At 38.9% G+C, this 16449-nt stretch overlaps 1 protein-coding gene across 1 annotated transcript; it reads left to right on the top strand.

Annotated features, from left to right (window-relative positions):
• Window positions 1-203: 203 nt before the first annotated feature.
• On the top strand, window positions 204-5712 carry LOC149644591 (uncharacterized). The gene is made up of 2 exons (XM_089850377.1): window positions 204-229; window positions 324-5712. The coding sequence occupies exons 1-2, from the start codon at window positions 204-206 to the stop codon at window positions 5710-5712; spliced, it is 5415 nt and encodes a 1804-aa protein (XP_089706503.1).
• Window positions 5713-16449: the final 10737 nt, after the last annotated feature.

Below are 16449 nucleotides of genomic sequence, written 5' to 3'. Positions count from 1 at the left end.
AGAGTTTATGAGTTATTTTATGGTGCCGAAACCCGGGACACTTAAATAGATTGAGAAAATTCGGTACTTAAGCGTAGAACATTTAGATAAGATTAGTTTAATCGGTCAACAGAGGTGAACAAAAATGGAAAGTTTAGAGCGATTAAAGAAGGTTCGTGCGTCAAAGCGATCGTCAGTGACCAAATACATAACGAAGATTAATAATGAACTTGCAAAGAGCGCACCAGATGTAAGAAGTTTACAAAAAGACTTAGCCCATCTTCGAAACAGAGAAGAAGAATTAAAAGAATTGGACAAAAATGTGTATGAACTGACGACTATAGAGGAATTAGACAACGAACTACAGAGTGTCCTAAAGTAGAAGACGAGATTAATGACTGCAGAGACCAAGCTCAGAATACCATCGAAGAACATATAGAATCATCATCTTCTACCTTAATAACGGGTGCAAATGCGATCAATGCTACACCGACGGGATATAATACCCCTACAGGCACCGGAATCCTACAGCAAAGCGCCGGAAATCAACCACAGAGCACCGGAAATCAACCGCAGAGCACCGGAAACCAACACCAAAGCGCCGGAGGTCAACAGCAAAGCGCCGGAAGTCAACAAGGTGTCGTGATTCAAAATCAAGGACCTTCGAGCGGGACTAATAACGGAATCGCGATCGGGTATAATAGCGGACTCGCGTCGCGGTTAAAGCTTCCCAAAATAAATCTCGAAGCATTTTATGGTGATCCAGGAAAATGGTTGAGCTTTTGGGATCTATATAAAATAACAATTCATGACAATGGATCGCTTTCAAAGGTAGATAAATTTACATATTTAAAGTCGTACATAAAGGGACTGGCAGCAAGTTCCGTGTCAGGTCTAGCCACAACTGGAGAAAATTATGATAAGGCAATAGAGCTCCTATTAGAGAAATTTGGGAGTGAAGAGAAGCTTATTAGCACCCACATGAACAATATATCCAGTTTGGCTTCAGTTACGCGTTCTAGCGACATATCAGCCTTGCGTACATTCTATGACCAATGTATCGTTGAAGTAAGGAGTTTGGAATCTTTAGGGTTAGCGGCAGATGGAGGATTTTTGCACCACACAATCACAAAGATGATTCCCTACGACCTAGCGTTAGAATACAGCAGAAAGCTTGACGGTTCAAACCAATTAGTAGTAGCTAATCTATTAGAATTCATCAGGAAAGAGTTAGAGAGCAGAGCAAGGGCCCAGGCATTTACAAGGTCGAACGGAAGAGTCTTAGAGAGTAGCGAACAAAACAATTATAGAAATGCCTCCAAGGAGTATAGAAGCAAGGGATACGAAAAATATTCGTTTCAGCAGAGACCCAAGAAAACAACGTCCTTGGCTCTGTCAAATAGCGTAGAAGTAATTTGCCCATTTTGCGACGAAGCTCATAGCGCCACTGAGTGCAACGGAAAATCACTAGCCGAAAAAATAGAGGTTTTAAAGAGAAAGCGAAGGTGTTTCCGATGCCTAAGAGCGGATCACATGTCGAAATACTGCAAAGCGAAAGTACAATGCAATCATTGCCAAAGGCGACATCACACGGCGATATGCGAGGCAAGAGAGAAAGACGAGAGCGCCAAAAGGGGAGAGAGAGGGCAAAATACCTTAGCAGAGGAAGCGGGAAGCCATAGTCTTGTACAGGGAGGAATGAGCGAACCCCCTAGCGGTAGCATTTTGCTACAAACGGCCACGGTCGTACTGAAGGGAAGAGAAAAACAAGAGGTCGCAAGATGCTTAATAGACGGAGGGAGCCAGCGTACATTTGTGAGAAGAGACCTTTCTGAGAAATTGAAGTTACCCACAGTAGGAAAAATAAAGCTCAATTATTTTCCTTTTGGCGCAAACAAGCCTACTTCCATTCTAACAAAGAGAGTACAATTAGAAGTAAAAAGCATACATGATAATCAGTCCATCATTATTGAAGCTATTGAGACACCGGATATCAGCGCAGCGAAGATACAAGTTCCAAGTAGAGACATTAAATTATATTTAGAAGAGAGACATCTTAAGTTAGCGGAAGATGTATCGGATATTTATCCACTTCAAACAGAAATTGGACTGTTAATTGGATCTGATTACTATTGGAAGGTGTTGAGTAGCAAAGTAGAAAGGTTAAGCGACTCATTAGTCGCCATGGAGACGTTATTTGGCTGGGTGGTGCAGGGTCCGACCACAAGTTCCTGTCTACTCATGACGTCAGACGTAGAGAGAGAAGTAGAAACAAGCGCCACTAATTTAATCTTGGAATCAAGAGAAGAAAATGATATTGGAGAAAGTTTAAAGGCATTCTGGGATTTAGAGTCGTTAGGAATAATAGAGCCAAGCAAAGAGGAATTAAACGAGAGACACCAGGAAGCTATACAAACCTTCGAGCGAACGATCAAGATGGAAGAAGGACGGTACCAAGTACGACTTCCGTGGGCAGAAGACAAACCAAGTTTAGCAAATAATTATCGCATGGCTCAGAAAAGATTAGAAACTCTATCGAGAAGATTCCGCAGAGACGTTAACCTATTCGACAGCTATAAGAAGGTCATAGACGAATATGAAGAGAAGCATATCATAGAGAGAGTTCCCGACGATGAAGCAGAGGCTAAACCATTGTATTACATTCCGCACCAACCAGTAATTAAGCAAGAAAGACTCACGACTAAAGTTAGAGTCGTATTCGACGCGTCGTCGCACGAAAACAGAGAGGTGTCCTTGAATGAATGTTTGCTACCTGGTCCTAACCTCAATCCAGACCTCTACGAAGTTTTACTTCGATTTCGAATGAAAAGAGTGGCAATAACGGCAGATATTGAACAAGCGTTTCTGCAGATTACTATAGCTCCAGAAGACCGAAACGCGACGAGGTTTCTCTGGAATCCCGACCCTTTAAACCAGCAATCCAGCGCTCAAACTATAACGTACAGATTGACGAGAGTTTTGTTCGGGGTAACATCAAGTCCTTACCACCTAGCGGCCACAATCAAGTTCCACGTAAAACATTACGAAAACAAATACCCAGAAACGTGTCAACTTCTCAATAGCGACTTGTACGTTGACGATTTAATTACTACCGTGGACGATCATTTGGAGGCATACCAGAGAGCTAAAGAAGCTAGAGAAATCTTCGCAGAAGCAAAAATGAGATTACGAAAGTGGAGAACCAATTCTGAAGAGTTGAGACAAAGGTTCGAAGAAGAGAATTGGGAAAATCACTCCAAAACAGAGAGTAACGCCTTAATCACTAGTGCTGGACAGCAGCAAAAGGTACTAGGCATGAGTTGGAACCACCTAGAAGATACTTTCACCTTCGACGTGAACTCCTTAATCAAAGATATGTCACAATTCAATGACACAAAGAGATGCGTATTGCAATCATCAGCGAGGATTTTTGACCCTCTCGGATTGATTACGCCCTTTTCAATCAGAGTAAAAATACTCTTTCAGCAATTATGGGCATCAGGAGTAGGCTGGGACTCGCCGTTACCCAAGGAAATAGCCAAGGATTGGAAGAATTGGAGATCAGAAATACCAGATCTAAGACTAATCTCATTTCCACGTCATTGTCTCCTGAATATGACAGACGCCGACCTGGAGGAAAAGGAGCTGCATTGCTTTTGCGATGCTAGTGAAGCGGCCTACGGAGCGGTCGTATATGCAAGAGCTACGGCAAGAGACGGAACTGTAATGACGTGTTTAATTACGTCGAAATCTAGAGTAGCTCCCTTGAAGTCAATCACCCTTCCCAGGTTAGAGTTAATGGGAGCCTTAATTGGGGCAAGATTGACAAATAGAGTAAACGAAGTATTCAAGGCGTCCAAAGACAAGATTCACTTATGGTCAGATTCCACAATCGTAATTCATTGGATACATGGCTTATCCCGAAAATGGGTACCATTCGTCGCGAATAGAGTACGAGAAATTCACGATACAACAGAGCCTAAGGCATGGCTGCACTGCGCGGGGAAGGACAACCCTGCAGACTTGCTAACCAGAGGAATGAAGCTGACAGAGTTAAAAGACAAGGTAATTTGGTGGAAAGGACCAACATGGCTTGAAAGAAACCGCCAAGAGTGGCCTATCCGAATTGCGAAGGAATTAACAGATACAGAAAAGGTAGAATTAGATCTAGATCAAGAAACTAGAAAGAGTTACCAAGAAAGCGCGTTGACAGCGGTAAATATTTCAAATGAAGAGTCAATACTATCATTGGAAAATTACAGCGTTCTGAAAACACCAGTTCGTATATTAGCATGGATGAGAAGATTTATTAGCAACTCAAGGAAAAACGCCATCAAGAGAGTAGAACCCTTATCAGCGAAAGAAATACAAGAATCGAAAAACTATTTCTTAAGGAAAATACAAGAAGAGGTTTTTTACAAGGAAATTAAAGACCTGCGAGAAAAGAGAGAGATTGGCTACCCATCCGAAATTAAAAACCTCAATCCAATTTTAGACGAAGCTGGTCTATTGAGAGTCGGCGGACGCCTGCAAAGATCATCTGACCTGGAGTATAACGAGAAACATCCAATTATCTTGCCAAAGAAACACCATTTAACAGATTTGATAATTGATGAAGCACACACCAGAGTTTACCATCAAGGTCTAGCTAACACATTGGCTCAAGTTAGAGAAAATTATTGGGTATTGCAAGGAAGACAACAAATTAAACAACGAGTCGCTCGTTGCTTAACCTGCCGTATTTGGAAGGCACAGCCGTTAGATGAGCAGACCGCCCCTTTGCCTAGAGATAGGATTTCGCAATCAGCTAGTTTTGAGGTTACTGGGGTAGATTTCGCAGGCCCCTTGTATATTAAGAGAAACCCTAACGAAAACGCAACCACCAAGGCTTATATCTGTTTATTTACCTGTGGTGTAACAAGGGCTATACATTTAGAGCTAGTTATGGAAATGTCCACCGAGACATTTATGTTAGCGTTAAGAAGGTTTATTTCACGCAGAGGAATAATTAAGACTATGTATTCGGATAACGCTTTAAGTTTCAAGAAAGCAAACAGAGAACTAATCGCGATTTGGAAAAACATAAGTAAAAAGGAAGTATACGAGTTTTTCGGACAAAACGGCATAGAGTGGAAGTTTATCGCGGAGAGGTCCCCCTGGTGGGGTGGCTTCTATGAGAGGCAAGTTAAAACAGTGAAAATCGCGCTGAAAAAGACACTCGGAAAAGCGTTGCTAAACTTCGACGAATTACAAACAGTCCTCGCGGAAATTGAAGCGGTTATAAATTCGAGACCGCTAACCTATCAATATAGCGAAACAGGAGAGCCAGTCGGGTTGACACCAGCCCATTTCCTGACTGGACGTCGGCTGACGTCACTGCCACCCGATTCGAAGTTGGATCCCACTTCTAGCCTTAAAAGAATCGACGCAGTGAAGAGATTCAAATATCAGGAGAATCTTCTAAACAAGTTTTGGAGGAAGTGGAAGCAAGATTACCTCCTGCAACTAACGTCAGCTCATAAGCTGGATCTTCATAAGGAAGGTTCAATAAAACCTGGCAACATCCTCTTGGTTAGCGATACCAACCTCCCCCGACAACAATGGAAGATGGCCATTGTAGAAGAAGTGTTTGTGGGGCGGGATGCTAGAGTGCGCTCGTGTGCGCTTAGATTGCCTAATCGAAATATAATTCGAAGGGCAATTAATTTGCTTTACCCACTTGAACTAAACTGAAAATTAAACCCGAACTGAGATGAACTATTCATAGTTCATGGGGGGAATTTGTGGGGATTTAGAGTTTATTTTGTTTATATTGTTTATTTTGTAAAACTTGTAATTGTGTCTTATCGAACTTGTTGCTTGTGACTCAGCGAAAAAGTAGAGAAAAGTAGAGAATCTGGGGAAAGTTTTCAAAACCCAAAAAGAAAGAGAAACTTATCGCGGTGTGGGGTCTAGCCCCTCCCAGGTAAAAGGGTGAAAAACGAGAGAGATTTTGGAGGGAAAAAACTTCAGTGCATAAAGCGAAACCAGAGCGACAAGTTCGATCTCCATTTTTTCCATTAAACTATTTTTTTCTTAATTTCTAAATCCGAGTTTTTATTTAACTTAAGTCCAAACCAGAGCCTTAGTTAAAATAACCAAAGAGTTTATGAGTTATTTTAGTTATGACACAGATCTTTCAGGTGAGTGACGCGCGCTTTTTTTGTGTGGTTTTTGGCACAAGCAACAGTAATGCTCTTATGTATAATTCTCTTACCAAATTAATTTTTCTTAGTTTGGAAATTTTTATTTCTTCGTTGACAGTTCCTTTGTCTAAACGGTTGGCATATTTTTTCTGTTCTGACTTTTCGGTGTGGTTTTCGTAATCGGACGTAACCTCTCTTCTCAGACATTTTGACATAGGTTATCCACCATCTTAATCATCTGAAGAATCACCGGCATCTTAATCTTTTGAAGATAAATTGTGGTCAACCTAAATTCGGTAGCGAAATGTGAGATAATAAGCTTAAAAACAAAAGCAGGCATGGCTTACGTTGCGTTATCGAGAGTCACTTCCTTGGCCGGTTTCCATCTCTTGCGATTAGACCGGAATAAAATTATGGCAGACGGACTTGCCATTACGGAGTACAACAGGTTGCGTCAAAAACTCAGACCAGATTTGCCTGTTTTAGAAATAACTGTGGCTGATCTTAAGGCTCGTTTTCATAGAAGCTAGAAAATTCGAAAATGCTCACGCTTCGCGAGTTTTAAAACGCGCGGGTAAAATAAAAAATGCGTTCTCGAAAGATGTCGCGCAAGCGTTATCTTTCCTCTTTAGCCTATTTATTTTCATAGAAGCGTGAAATTGTTTTTGTCGGCTTTGTCTTTCCCGAGTCCACGGATTTGTTTATAAACAAACATGGCGAAGTCGAGAAGGGATCTTCTTTTGAGAAAGAGATTTATTTTGAACTGGCTGTATTTGAGAAATAAAAGAAAATACACATACAGAAAAGATGGTGGGTTCACCCAATTTTGATGAATAGAAAATCAGAGGGATACTTCGAAACAATGGTAAGAATTCTCCATGATATGTTAAAACACAAATAAAGGAGCAATGTTAAATAAAACTATTGTTTTAACCTTATAGATGGTTTGCATGAAGAAACATGACCCTTTAAAGTTTGGAAATTTTACAAGGATGTCACGAGAAAATTGAACAGTTACTAAGCTTATTTTCAAACTGTTTGCAAAAGTACACATTAGCGAGGCTTTCTATCTACAGCTCATCGCTTAGCTGTCACAATGAGGTACTTATGTTATAACATGATAATTGTATTTTTACCTCTCCGTGTAACGTAGTGCAGGAGAAGTTCTGTAACGGACGTGTCTGTGGGTGTGTCTGTATGTCCTTTGTTACACCCACGTGACCGCGTTCGTAGTTTGCGCATCGGAGCAAACGTGTTCCCAATTTTCGGACCGCATTGACAGTTCAGAGAAATTTGGAAAATTGTATTTCTCTCCGTTGGCTACTCTATACTTGAGTTCTCACACCACCATGTTTGGTCTTCGTCCATCCCACATGAACAGCAGTCTGGTACTTTTCTGGATTCCAACACCACCATCTTCTGTTCTTTGTCAATCCCACATTGACATCCGTCTGCACTTACACTGGCTTCTAACATCACCATCCACTGGTCTTCCGTCTATTCCACATGAACACCAGTCTGGTACTTTTCTGGCTTCAAACACCACCATCTTCTGTTCTTTGTCAATCCCACATTGACACCAGTCTGCACTGGCTTCTAACACCACCATCCACTGGTCTTCCGTCTATTCCACAAAGAGACCAATTAGTATCATTGGCTTCCCTCCATTATCATCGTTTGGTTTTAGGATATACGCGGCGATCAGCTAGGGTTACGAGAAATAGTCAATTTCGTCAGGGCCGTCGAGAGACTTGGCGGGCCCCGGGGAAAGGTTATGGGCCGGGCCCCTAGAAAAATTCAGCAATTTGTTGACGGGGCCATTGAGATGGAAAATACAACTATTTTAAAAGTTCATGTAAATTAAAATTATAAAGCTTTCGCCAAAAGCAGTTGACAGACCAACCTTCAGGTGATGCAAAACGTGATCGTTTCGAGTTTCTGTGAGTCTCAGGTGATCCAAATAATCGACAAGGAAAGCAAAAGAGAGATTGCATTTTGACCCTCCATACTATCCAGTCATGTGAAATATATTCTCCGTTCTTTAATTTGCACATCAGTAAATTTTTTGGAAACGATCTTCCATGGCCATCATCAGGAATACATGAGGGGAATTTCGTAGAGCCAGCTTTAATAAATTTTTCAATCGTCTTATTACTTGGAAATTCTTCAATCAAATATCCGAGATCATACTTTTCCAAGTAGTCACCTTTTTGACTCTGCTCGGTCTCCTGAATAGCTGAAGCTGTACTTCGAACGGAAATAATATCCTCATTTGTTTCGATCCCATCAGAATCAATGTCTTCAGAATTAAGCAGACACAAGTTATTTGCTTCTTCGTTTTTAGGAATTTTCGCAGTGGTCCCCGATTCAAATTCAGCTTCAACTTCAATACCACTGTCTTTTTTATCACTTACGACGTCTTCCACTTCAACTCTTAATATTTCTTTCAAACCAACCTCAAATAAGGTTCTTTCACCACTTTTCATTGATTCGTCCCGTTTACGTTTTCCTTTCGCTTCTGCGCCCCAGACTTGTGAGTATAGGTACTCATGTTTAATTCAAGAATCAAGATTACCATAAACTTGGAAATCAGAAAGCTATTGGTATACGACAGTTATGACCAATTTATGCCTGACCCAATCGTCGACATTAAGGAAACAACTGTAAAAACTAAAACTTTTGGAGTTTTTCCGTGGCTTAGCCGCCTATGCTGATTCCCGTGGGAAACAAATCTAAAACCTCTGGATTAATTTTTACTTTCAGTGATTCATGCTTAGGGGGAGTGACTGAGAGTATTTAAAGAGAAGGGGCAAGTTAAACAACTACATCTTTTCATTTTCTTTTGGCCTTTAATGTATAATATTCAGCTCCAATTGAAGATTAAATATTTTTAACTTTAAATTTATTTTTTCACAAGCATTATTCTGTAGAATTTGCAAAGCTTGACTCCGACTTGAGGCCCGCACAGGAACAAGCCCGTACCTCTCGGGGCCCGGGAAATTGCACCGAATTGCCCCCCCCCCCTCTCGACGGCCCTGAATTTCGTGCAAAGAGAGAGATTAAATCATTGCCACCAAAGGTCTTCGCAATTGCGCTTTTTCCTTACTATTATAAGGAAAACGATTTCAATATATATACCAAAATTTACGCTTCAATTCAATCGTCAATATTAGCAAAGTTTGAGAAGATAATAGGTATAACTTTATTTTAAACGATTTAACTATTATTAATGTTAATTATTGAAGATTAAAATAATTAAAAATAATTAAAAATAATTATATTTATTTAAATATTAAAGATAAACGTCTCGTGCAAAGAGAGAGATTAATTCATTGTCTCCTATATCTATCAAGGCCCGTGCATGCGATATATTTCATTCATTGCCTCCTATATCTATCAAGGCCCGTGCATTGTGATATATTTCATTCATTGCCTCCTATATCTATCAGGGCCTGTGCATTGTGATATATTTCATTCATTGCCTCCTATATCTATCAAGGCCCGTGCATTGCGATATATTTTTCAAACCAACAACCTAATTGGGAAGATCCTCTCAGAAACATAATAATTTCATTTCTCTGTATATGAAATGAAAATATGGATAATATTGCGCTCCTTCTTTAAAGGTGTGAATCCTTGCCTGTCTATTAATATTTAGTAGGAGTAATACGTTTTTAGCGAAGCCTAGAGAATGATTTGAACAACACTGAGGACCTAGGTTTGTCGAAACCTAAATTTGTTTAGTCTTTGAAATGGCGCGTTGGTCAGGGCCGTCTTTGGTCATGTGGTGGCTCTTGGCACTCGGGGGTTTGAGGGCCCTTTAATGTGTTTTAAACTAAGTAATTTTTCACTGGAAACTAAGGTAGGTGTCGGCCGGGGCCCCTATGATTCGGGTGCCCTGGGCCCGAGTCCAGCGGGCCCATGCGTAAAGACGCCCCTGGCGTCGTTCAAGTGTTCCCACAATTTCATTGTCATCCTAGAGAAATATCGGTCAGTAAAAACAAGGCTATTGCACATTGTTTTTCCACTATCGACCTTCACTTTAACTACAAATGGTAGTTTTTTGTCCTAAATGGAATGAAAAATTTGTTAATTTAATGTTTTGTTTATTTATTAATATTATTATAAAAACTATTTTATAATAACAGATGAATTGAAAAGTATTTACCAAATTAGGTAAGCCATATTTTAGTGCTCGAAATAGAGCGTGTAACGTAAATTTTGTTAGTTGTGAATCTAGACCCTTTATAGTTTTACTATATCTTTGGCTTTGATATGGACAAATGTTACCAATCATATTGGCAAACCAAGAAAATTGAGTATAGCGAGAGAGTAGAGTTTCCACAGCAAGTTAGAGATATTGAAAACGTTTGAACAATTTACTATTTTAATATAAACTTCCTGCGATTGCAAAGCAATAAAAAGCGATAGATGCATATTTAAGTTGTCTAAGGGGGTAGTGATAGTCATCTCGACACGGAGAGGTAATACGTTGGGTTTCCCAACTTTTCGTACTTGTTTCTCAACTATCTATGATTTTACTAAAGGTTTATCGCAACTGGTGAGAGTTTGCAAAGCATTGCCTATGGATTTCGCCTAGGCGTCACTACTTGTCATAACATTGTCAAAGAAACGTGTCAAGTTTTGTGGGATGTCCTTCAGCCACTTTACATGCCTACACCCACAGTTGAGAAGTGGAAAAAGGTTGCTCGGAGTTTTGAGTCCTCTTGGAACTTTCCCATGTGCTGCGGGGCTGTCGATGGAAAACATGTTGCTGTTCAACAACCGGCAAAAAGTGGCACACTTTATCACAACTATAATGTAATGTTTAGATTTGAAATAATTTGATTAAATTTGTGGTTAGGCATATTTATTATTTTATAGGGCTTTATCTCTATCGTCTTAATGGCTGTGGTGGATGCCAACTATCGGTTTTTAACTGTGGATGTAGGGGCTTACGGGTCGCATTTCGATGAGGTAATTTTTAAAACCTCAAAATTTGGTCAAGATGTTCAAATTGGAAAAGTGGACTTTACAGAAGACGGCTACCTTCCAAACAGCGATACTAAAGTTCCTCACGTTTTGCTTGGTGATGAAGCATTTCAATTGCTACGAAATTTTATGAGGCCGTTCCCAGGGCAAGGGCTTGACACTAAACGAAGGGTTTTTAACTATCGACTGAGTAGAGCAAGGTTTATCTATTCTCAACTTACAAATAGAAAAATACTAAGTTCGAATAATTTAAAGGCGTTGTAGCGAGAATGCGTTTGGAATTTTGGCGTCGAGATGGAGGGTGTACCGACGACCTTTATTTTTAAGCCAGAAAATGGTAACAGAATTGTCAAGGAGACAGTCGTGCTTCATAATTTTTTAATGATGGAGGACTCAGAGGAGAGAATGGAAAATATTGAAGAGGAAAACCAATACTGCCCTAAAACACATGCAGATTATATCGACGCTGCCGGGAACACCCATTTAGGGCAATGGCACGAATTTTTACAAGCAAACCCTGCCAGAGGACTTTTGGATATGCCTGCTACTTCAGCACGAAATCATTCAAACCAAGCTGCAGATGTCCGAATGGCATTTGCCAATTATTTTGTAACGCAAAAAGGAGAAACACAGTGCCAGTGGGATTTGCTAAGATTGAAAAGGCCTTAATAAAGAGAACACATTAAACTTTTAAAAACGACTCCAACGCGTGGTTTATTTATCACAGTTAACATCTCTTTAGAATAATACAAATAATTTCACAAATATATCAATAGATTTAAGTAGAATTTAGTCTTTCTCTTCTTTCGCTTCAAGAACGAGAGAAATGATTTTAAATTATAGTTTCGTTCTTTTTTTGGGGTGGAACTACGTCGAGTATATCTACCATATAGTCTGCGAATTTTTGAGATTTTGATCGAGTTCTAAGTTCCCTAAAAAAAACTTAATTTTATCTCTCAATGTTAATTTTTAACATTGAGCTGTACAATGGTTTAGTTTTTGTTTCCAACAAATCACAATAAGGAATGGCTCGAGTATGAGGTGCCTTTCTGAATTAATATGTTAACTTAATTTGTAACACTAAACTGCGCCAATGTACACCATAATGCTCTTTTGTTTGTTTTTACTTGTTAATAAGGCACATTTCCTTCAAAAGTTCATCGTCAACATTTCGTTTGCTTATAAATGTCCTTTTTTGTTTAAGGAGCTCTTGATTTGTTATTGTTGCTCAAACTAGAGCAAGCCCCAATATTTTCATCACCTGATTTGGTGCTAGGACCTTCAATCATCTCATTTACTTCTTCAACCACACAATCTTGTCCGTTATCATCTACAATTACAGTCTGAAACACCTATTTTAAATTATTGCTAACACAATGTAAGTCATTTATATTGATGATTTTTACTAACTTGGGAAGTAATTTGCACTCAAAACCAATGAAGTACTGCTTGCCTCTTTTGGCTAAACCCTTAACATATTTGATTAATCTATCCTTTGCAAGTGGAGTATATCCTGATAAACTAAAAAGGACTATCATAATCCCTATACATAAAAAAGGAAATATACATGAAGTTAGTAATTATCGACCTATTTCTCTGCTCTCTTTCGTGGCTAAGATATTCGACAAAGCGTACTTTAATAGACTTAAAGATTTCTGTGATAATTTCAAACTACTGAGTGATAGACAATATGGCTTCCGTGCAAACAGAGGAACTATAGACGCAATCGCAAGCTCATACAATCAGATCCTCAACTCACTAGACGCGGGGAACAAATGCCTCGGATTATTTCTGGACTTAAGAAAAGCCTTCGACAGTGTCCCCCACATTAGTCTTATAGCCAAATTGCGTTGACTCGGAGTCCGCGGAAAAGCCGGAGATTGGATAGAGAGCTATCTACTCAATAGACAATGTCACACAAGAGTGGGAAAGACTCTATCCTCTGATCGTACTTTGCTGGCCGGAGTACCACAAGGGTCGGTCATCTCTCCACTCTTATTTAATCTGTATATTAACGACCTGACCTCCATTACTGAACCAAGTTCAATTTTTCTATATGCTTATGATGCCCTATTATTATATTCGGGTAAATGCGTCAATGACATTGTCGAATCAACCAATACAAGCTTAGCTAAAATTTACACCTGGTTGCTACTAAATGGATTAAAACTCAACACAGACAAAACGGAATATATCATATTCTCCAACAACAGCAACGACAAAAACACTTACGAAAAGGTTACTATTAATAGTCGTATTCTTAAACGAGTCACAAATTATAAATATTTGGGGATTTGGCTAAATGAAAACTTAAAATGGAATATTTTAGTCGACATGGTATGTAAGGGACTAGCTAAAGCCTGTGGACTAATACATCACTGCAAAAACTTAGTCCCGAGAGCTACACTATTTGAAATTTACTACACCTTATTTTACTCAACCCTTACATACGGTATATCCATCTGGGGTTAAACTACTACTCATAACATTAAGAGAATATAAATTATCCAAAAACGCACCATAAGAAATATTTATAATGTTCCTTTCCTTGCTCATACGGAACCTCTCTTCGAAAAGTCTCGTCTGCTAAAAATAAGCGAAGTAGTAAACTTCGTAACACTAACGTTATTATATAGAGATTTATTAACGAATTCCTTCTTTACGATCAGAGCTAACAAAATCGTTTATACTAGATCTGAAGACACACTTAGTGTAAGCAAGTGTAACACCTCGAAAAAATTAAATTCCGTGTTTTATATGGGTCCGATGTTATTTAACACCCTTCCCCAAGAAATACGAGATTTGGATAATATTAAACTATTCAAATTCAAACTAAAAGAACTTATATTATTAAAACTGATAAGAATTTAAATTGGGACCTCCTAGATAATATACCCTTTGTGATAATAACCCTTTTCAATTTGGATTAGCTGTTTAAGATTCAATTAATCGAAATAATATAATAGGCTCAACTTTTTTGATTTTTTGATTTAAACTTTGTTTTTATTATTAACTTTGTTTTTAAATTAATCTATTTATTAATTTATTATCAGTTTTAACTACTAGAATTTTATTATCTGTTTTGTTATAAAAACCTATGTGAAGCAGGGCTAAAAAGTCGCTAGTTGACTTAGGCCCTTATGAAACGAATAAAATGTAATCATGAATTGAATAAACTTTGAAACTATTTTCTTGGCAATCCACCACCAGCGCTGGACCGGGGGTGGGGCAAGAACTTGACCGATAGCGTGGGCCAAAGCTGGATGGAGCTGTGGTGTATGGACTAGATCGATGTTGTTTGCCAGGACTGGACCGTCTGCTGCCGCCTCTGGTTGCGCATAAATAGCACCTGGAATAGGCACACTGGTACGGTTCAATTCTGCAACTACGTGGCTTGCCAAGCGTAGATATTTTCCCACGGTTTACTGATTTACCTCCAATTTTTAGTTACAATTTACGCTTCTTTTGTCATTAGACAAATACCTTTTTCCGTCGCCTCGCGATGTGGGCTCCGTTGTCCAATCTTGCGTACACTTTCTTGTGAATACTTTTAACGTCTATAAGTTGATCTAAAATGAGCAACAATTAAAGTGTCTTTATTTCTTCATAGGTGAGAAGGGATTGTCCAAGGGCATTTCGGAAGGAGGTTTTGAACGGCTTCACCATTCTCTCCCAAAATCCTCACCATCATGCTGCGCAATCTGCTATATATCGCCAGGAGATTTTCAGGCCTCCCAAAATTTCTCCTACTTTTCGACTTTTTATGTTGATTACGAAAATTTTTAGATTTGCATCTGCTCGTTTGAAGGTTGTGGCCTTATCACTAAATAAAACCCGCACTATGCCGTCCATTGCTATAGATCTACTGAAAGACATAAGAAAACTTTCAGTAGTCAAATCGACGACCAACTTTAAATGGACCAGTCTTGCAGTGGCGTCGCTAGCCCTTTTTTGGGGTGTTATAGACCCCCAAAATTCAAACTTAGCCCCCTCAAAATAACCCGTAAACCCTACCAAAAATTGCTCGTAGCCCCCTAAAGTCGTGTAGCAATTTATATAAAAACTTTTATTGAGAGAATTGTTTAGTTTCATCTTTATAGAAATGAGTTTAAATATCTAACAGTACAATTTTCAAGAAAAAACAAATAAATGATGAAATCCAATAAATAGTGACCATTAAACAGATAGAGACATGTAAAATGTTCCTGTTCTTTCGAAGAAAGTGGCGACTAAAAGCAAACCAAAACTAAATCTAAAATTGAGACGAGTGAAATTCCTTCATCCACAATTGTCTCATAGCCAATAAATTTTATCCGCACTTTTTATCAACAAAAAATTGTATATATCTTTAAAATACGAATAATTTGACGTTGACACAAATTTTCGGATAGATATAAAGGTCTACACACATTACATTGAACCATTTATGCGAAATTTAGTTATAAATTTCTTATTATAACTTAAATTCTTTGCTCAGATAAGTTTCAAACCCTAGCAACGCTACTGCAGTCTTGTCACCGTGCACGTGTATAGGGGATATAACAAGAAGTATTTGGCTTCAACTAGATAGATCCCGTGTGATTGATGCCACAGATTTATCCTGACATCTAATAAAGGAGCCATGACCGCGGCCATTTTATAAGCACAAACAATTGAGCACCGAGGGCATTATGCAATTATTTTCTTGATCAGATGTATCCAGAATCGCTTACGTGTTTCTGGTCATATGTCATTCAGGCCAGAGTGTTCTTGTATGATATTATGCGAATAGCTTGCTAAATGGAGTCTACCCATTCAACCGAATACCATTGGAACGAATCCCATTCGTCCGCAAATTTCTAGCCAGTATTTTCAAATTTAGCCCAATGGCAGTTTTCTATTAAAAGGGAATATTTTCCCATTCAATCGAATCCCATTGGAACGAATTCCTTTCAACCGAAAGTTCCAAGCTAGTATACTAGTTTATTTGATTTCGAAGTGGTCTGCGTCCCACCGTGGTCTAGTGGTAAAGCGTCGGATCGTCACGCAGAAAATCTTCGTTCCAATCTTCATCAGGAAGGTGAGTTTACTAAAGTCGAATTATATGTCTTATTCTGAATAATCGATTATAATCGAATTTAATTACCTTGCAGGTGCTAAATTTAGAAGGCGAATTTATAATTCAGCAGTATTAAGGATTTCACAACGAGAAATATAGCATTGTTACGTTGAGTTACAAATTGGATATTATAGCTGGGGTATTTTATTTTGGTTTTTTAGGTTAGGTTGGGTTATGTTAGGTTTGCTTAGGTTG

Source organism: Phalangium opilio, unplaced genomic scaffold (genome assembly GCF_054372755.1).
Source record: "Phalangium opilio isolate 3A_F unplaced genomic scaffold, DU_Popi_V2 ptg000090l_1, whole genome shotgun sequence".
NCBI classification, from domain to species: domain Eukaryota; kingdom Metazoa; phylum Arthropoda; class Arachnida; order Opiliones; family Phalangiidae; genus Phalangium; species Phalangium opilio.
The sequence above is the reverse complement of the archived record's forward strand: the minus strand, read 5'-3'. Positions and strand labels throughout refer to the sequence as shown.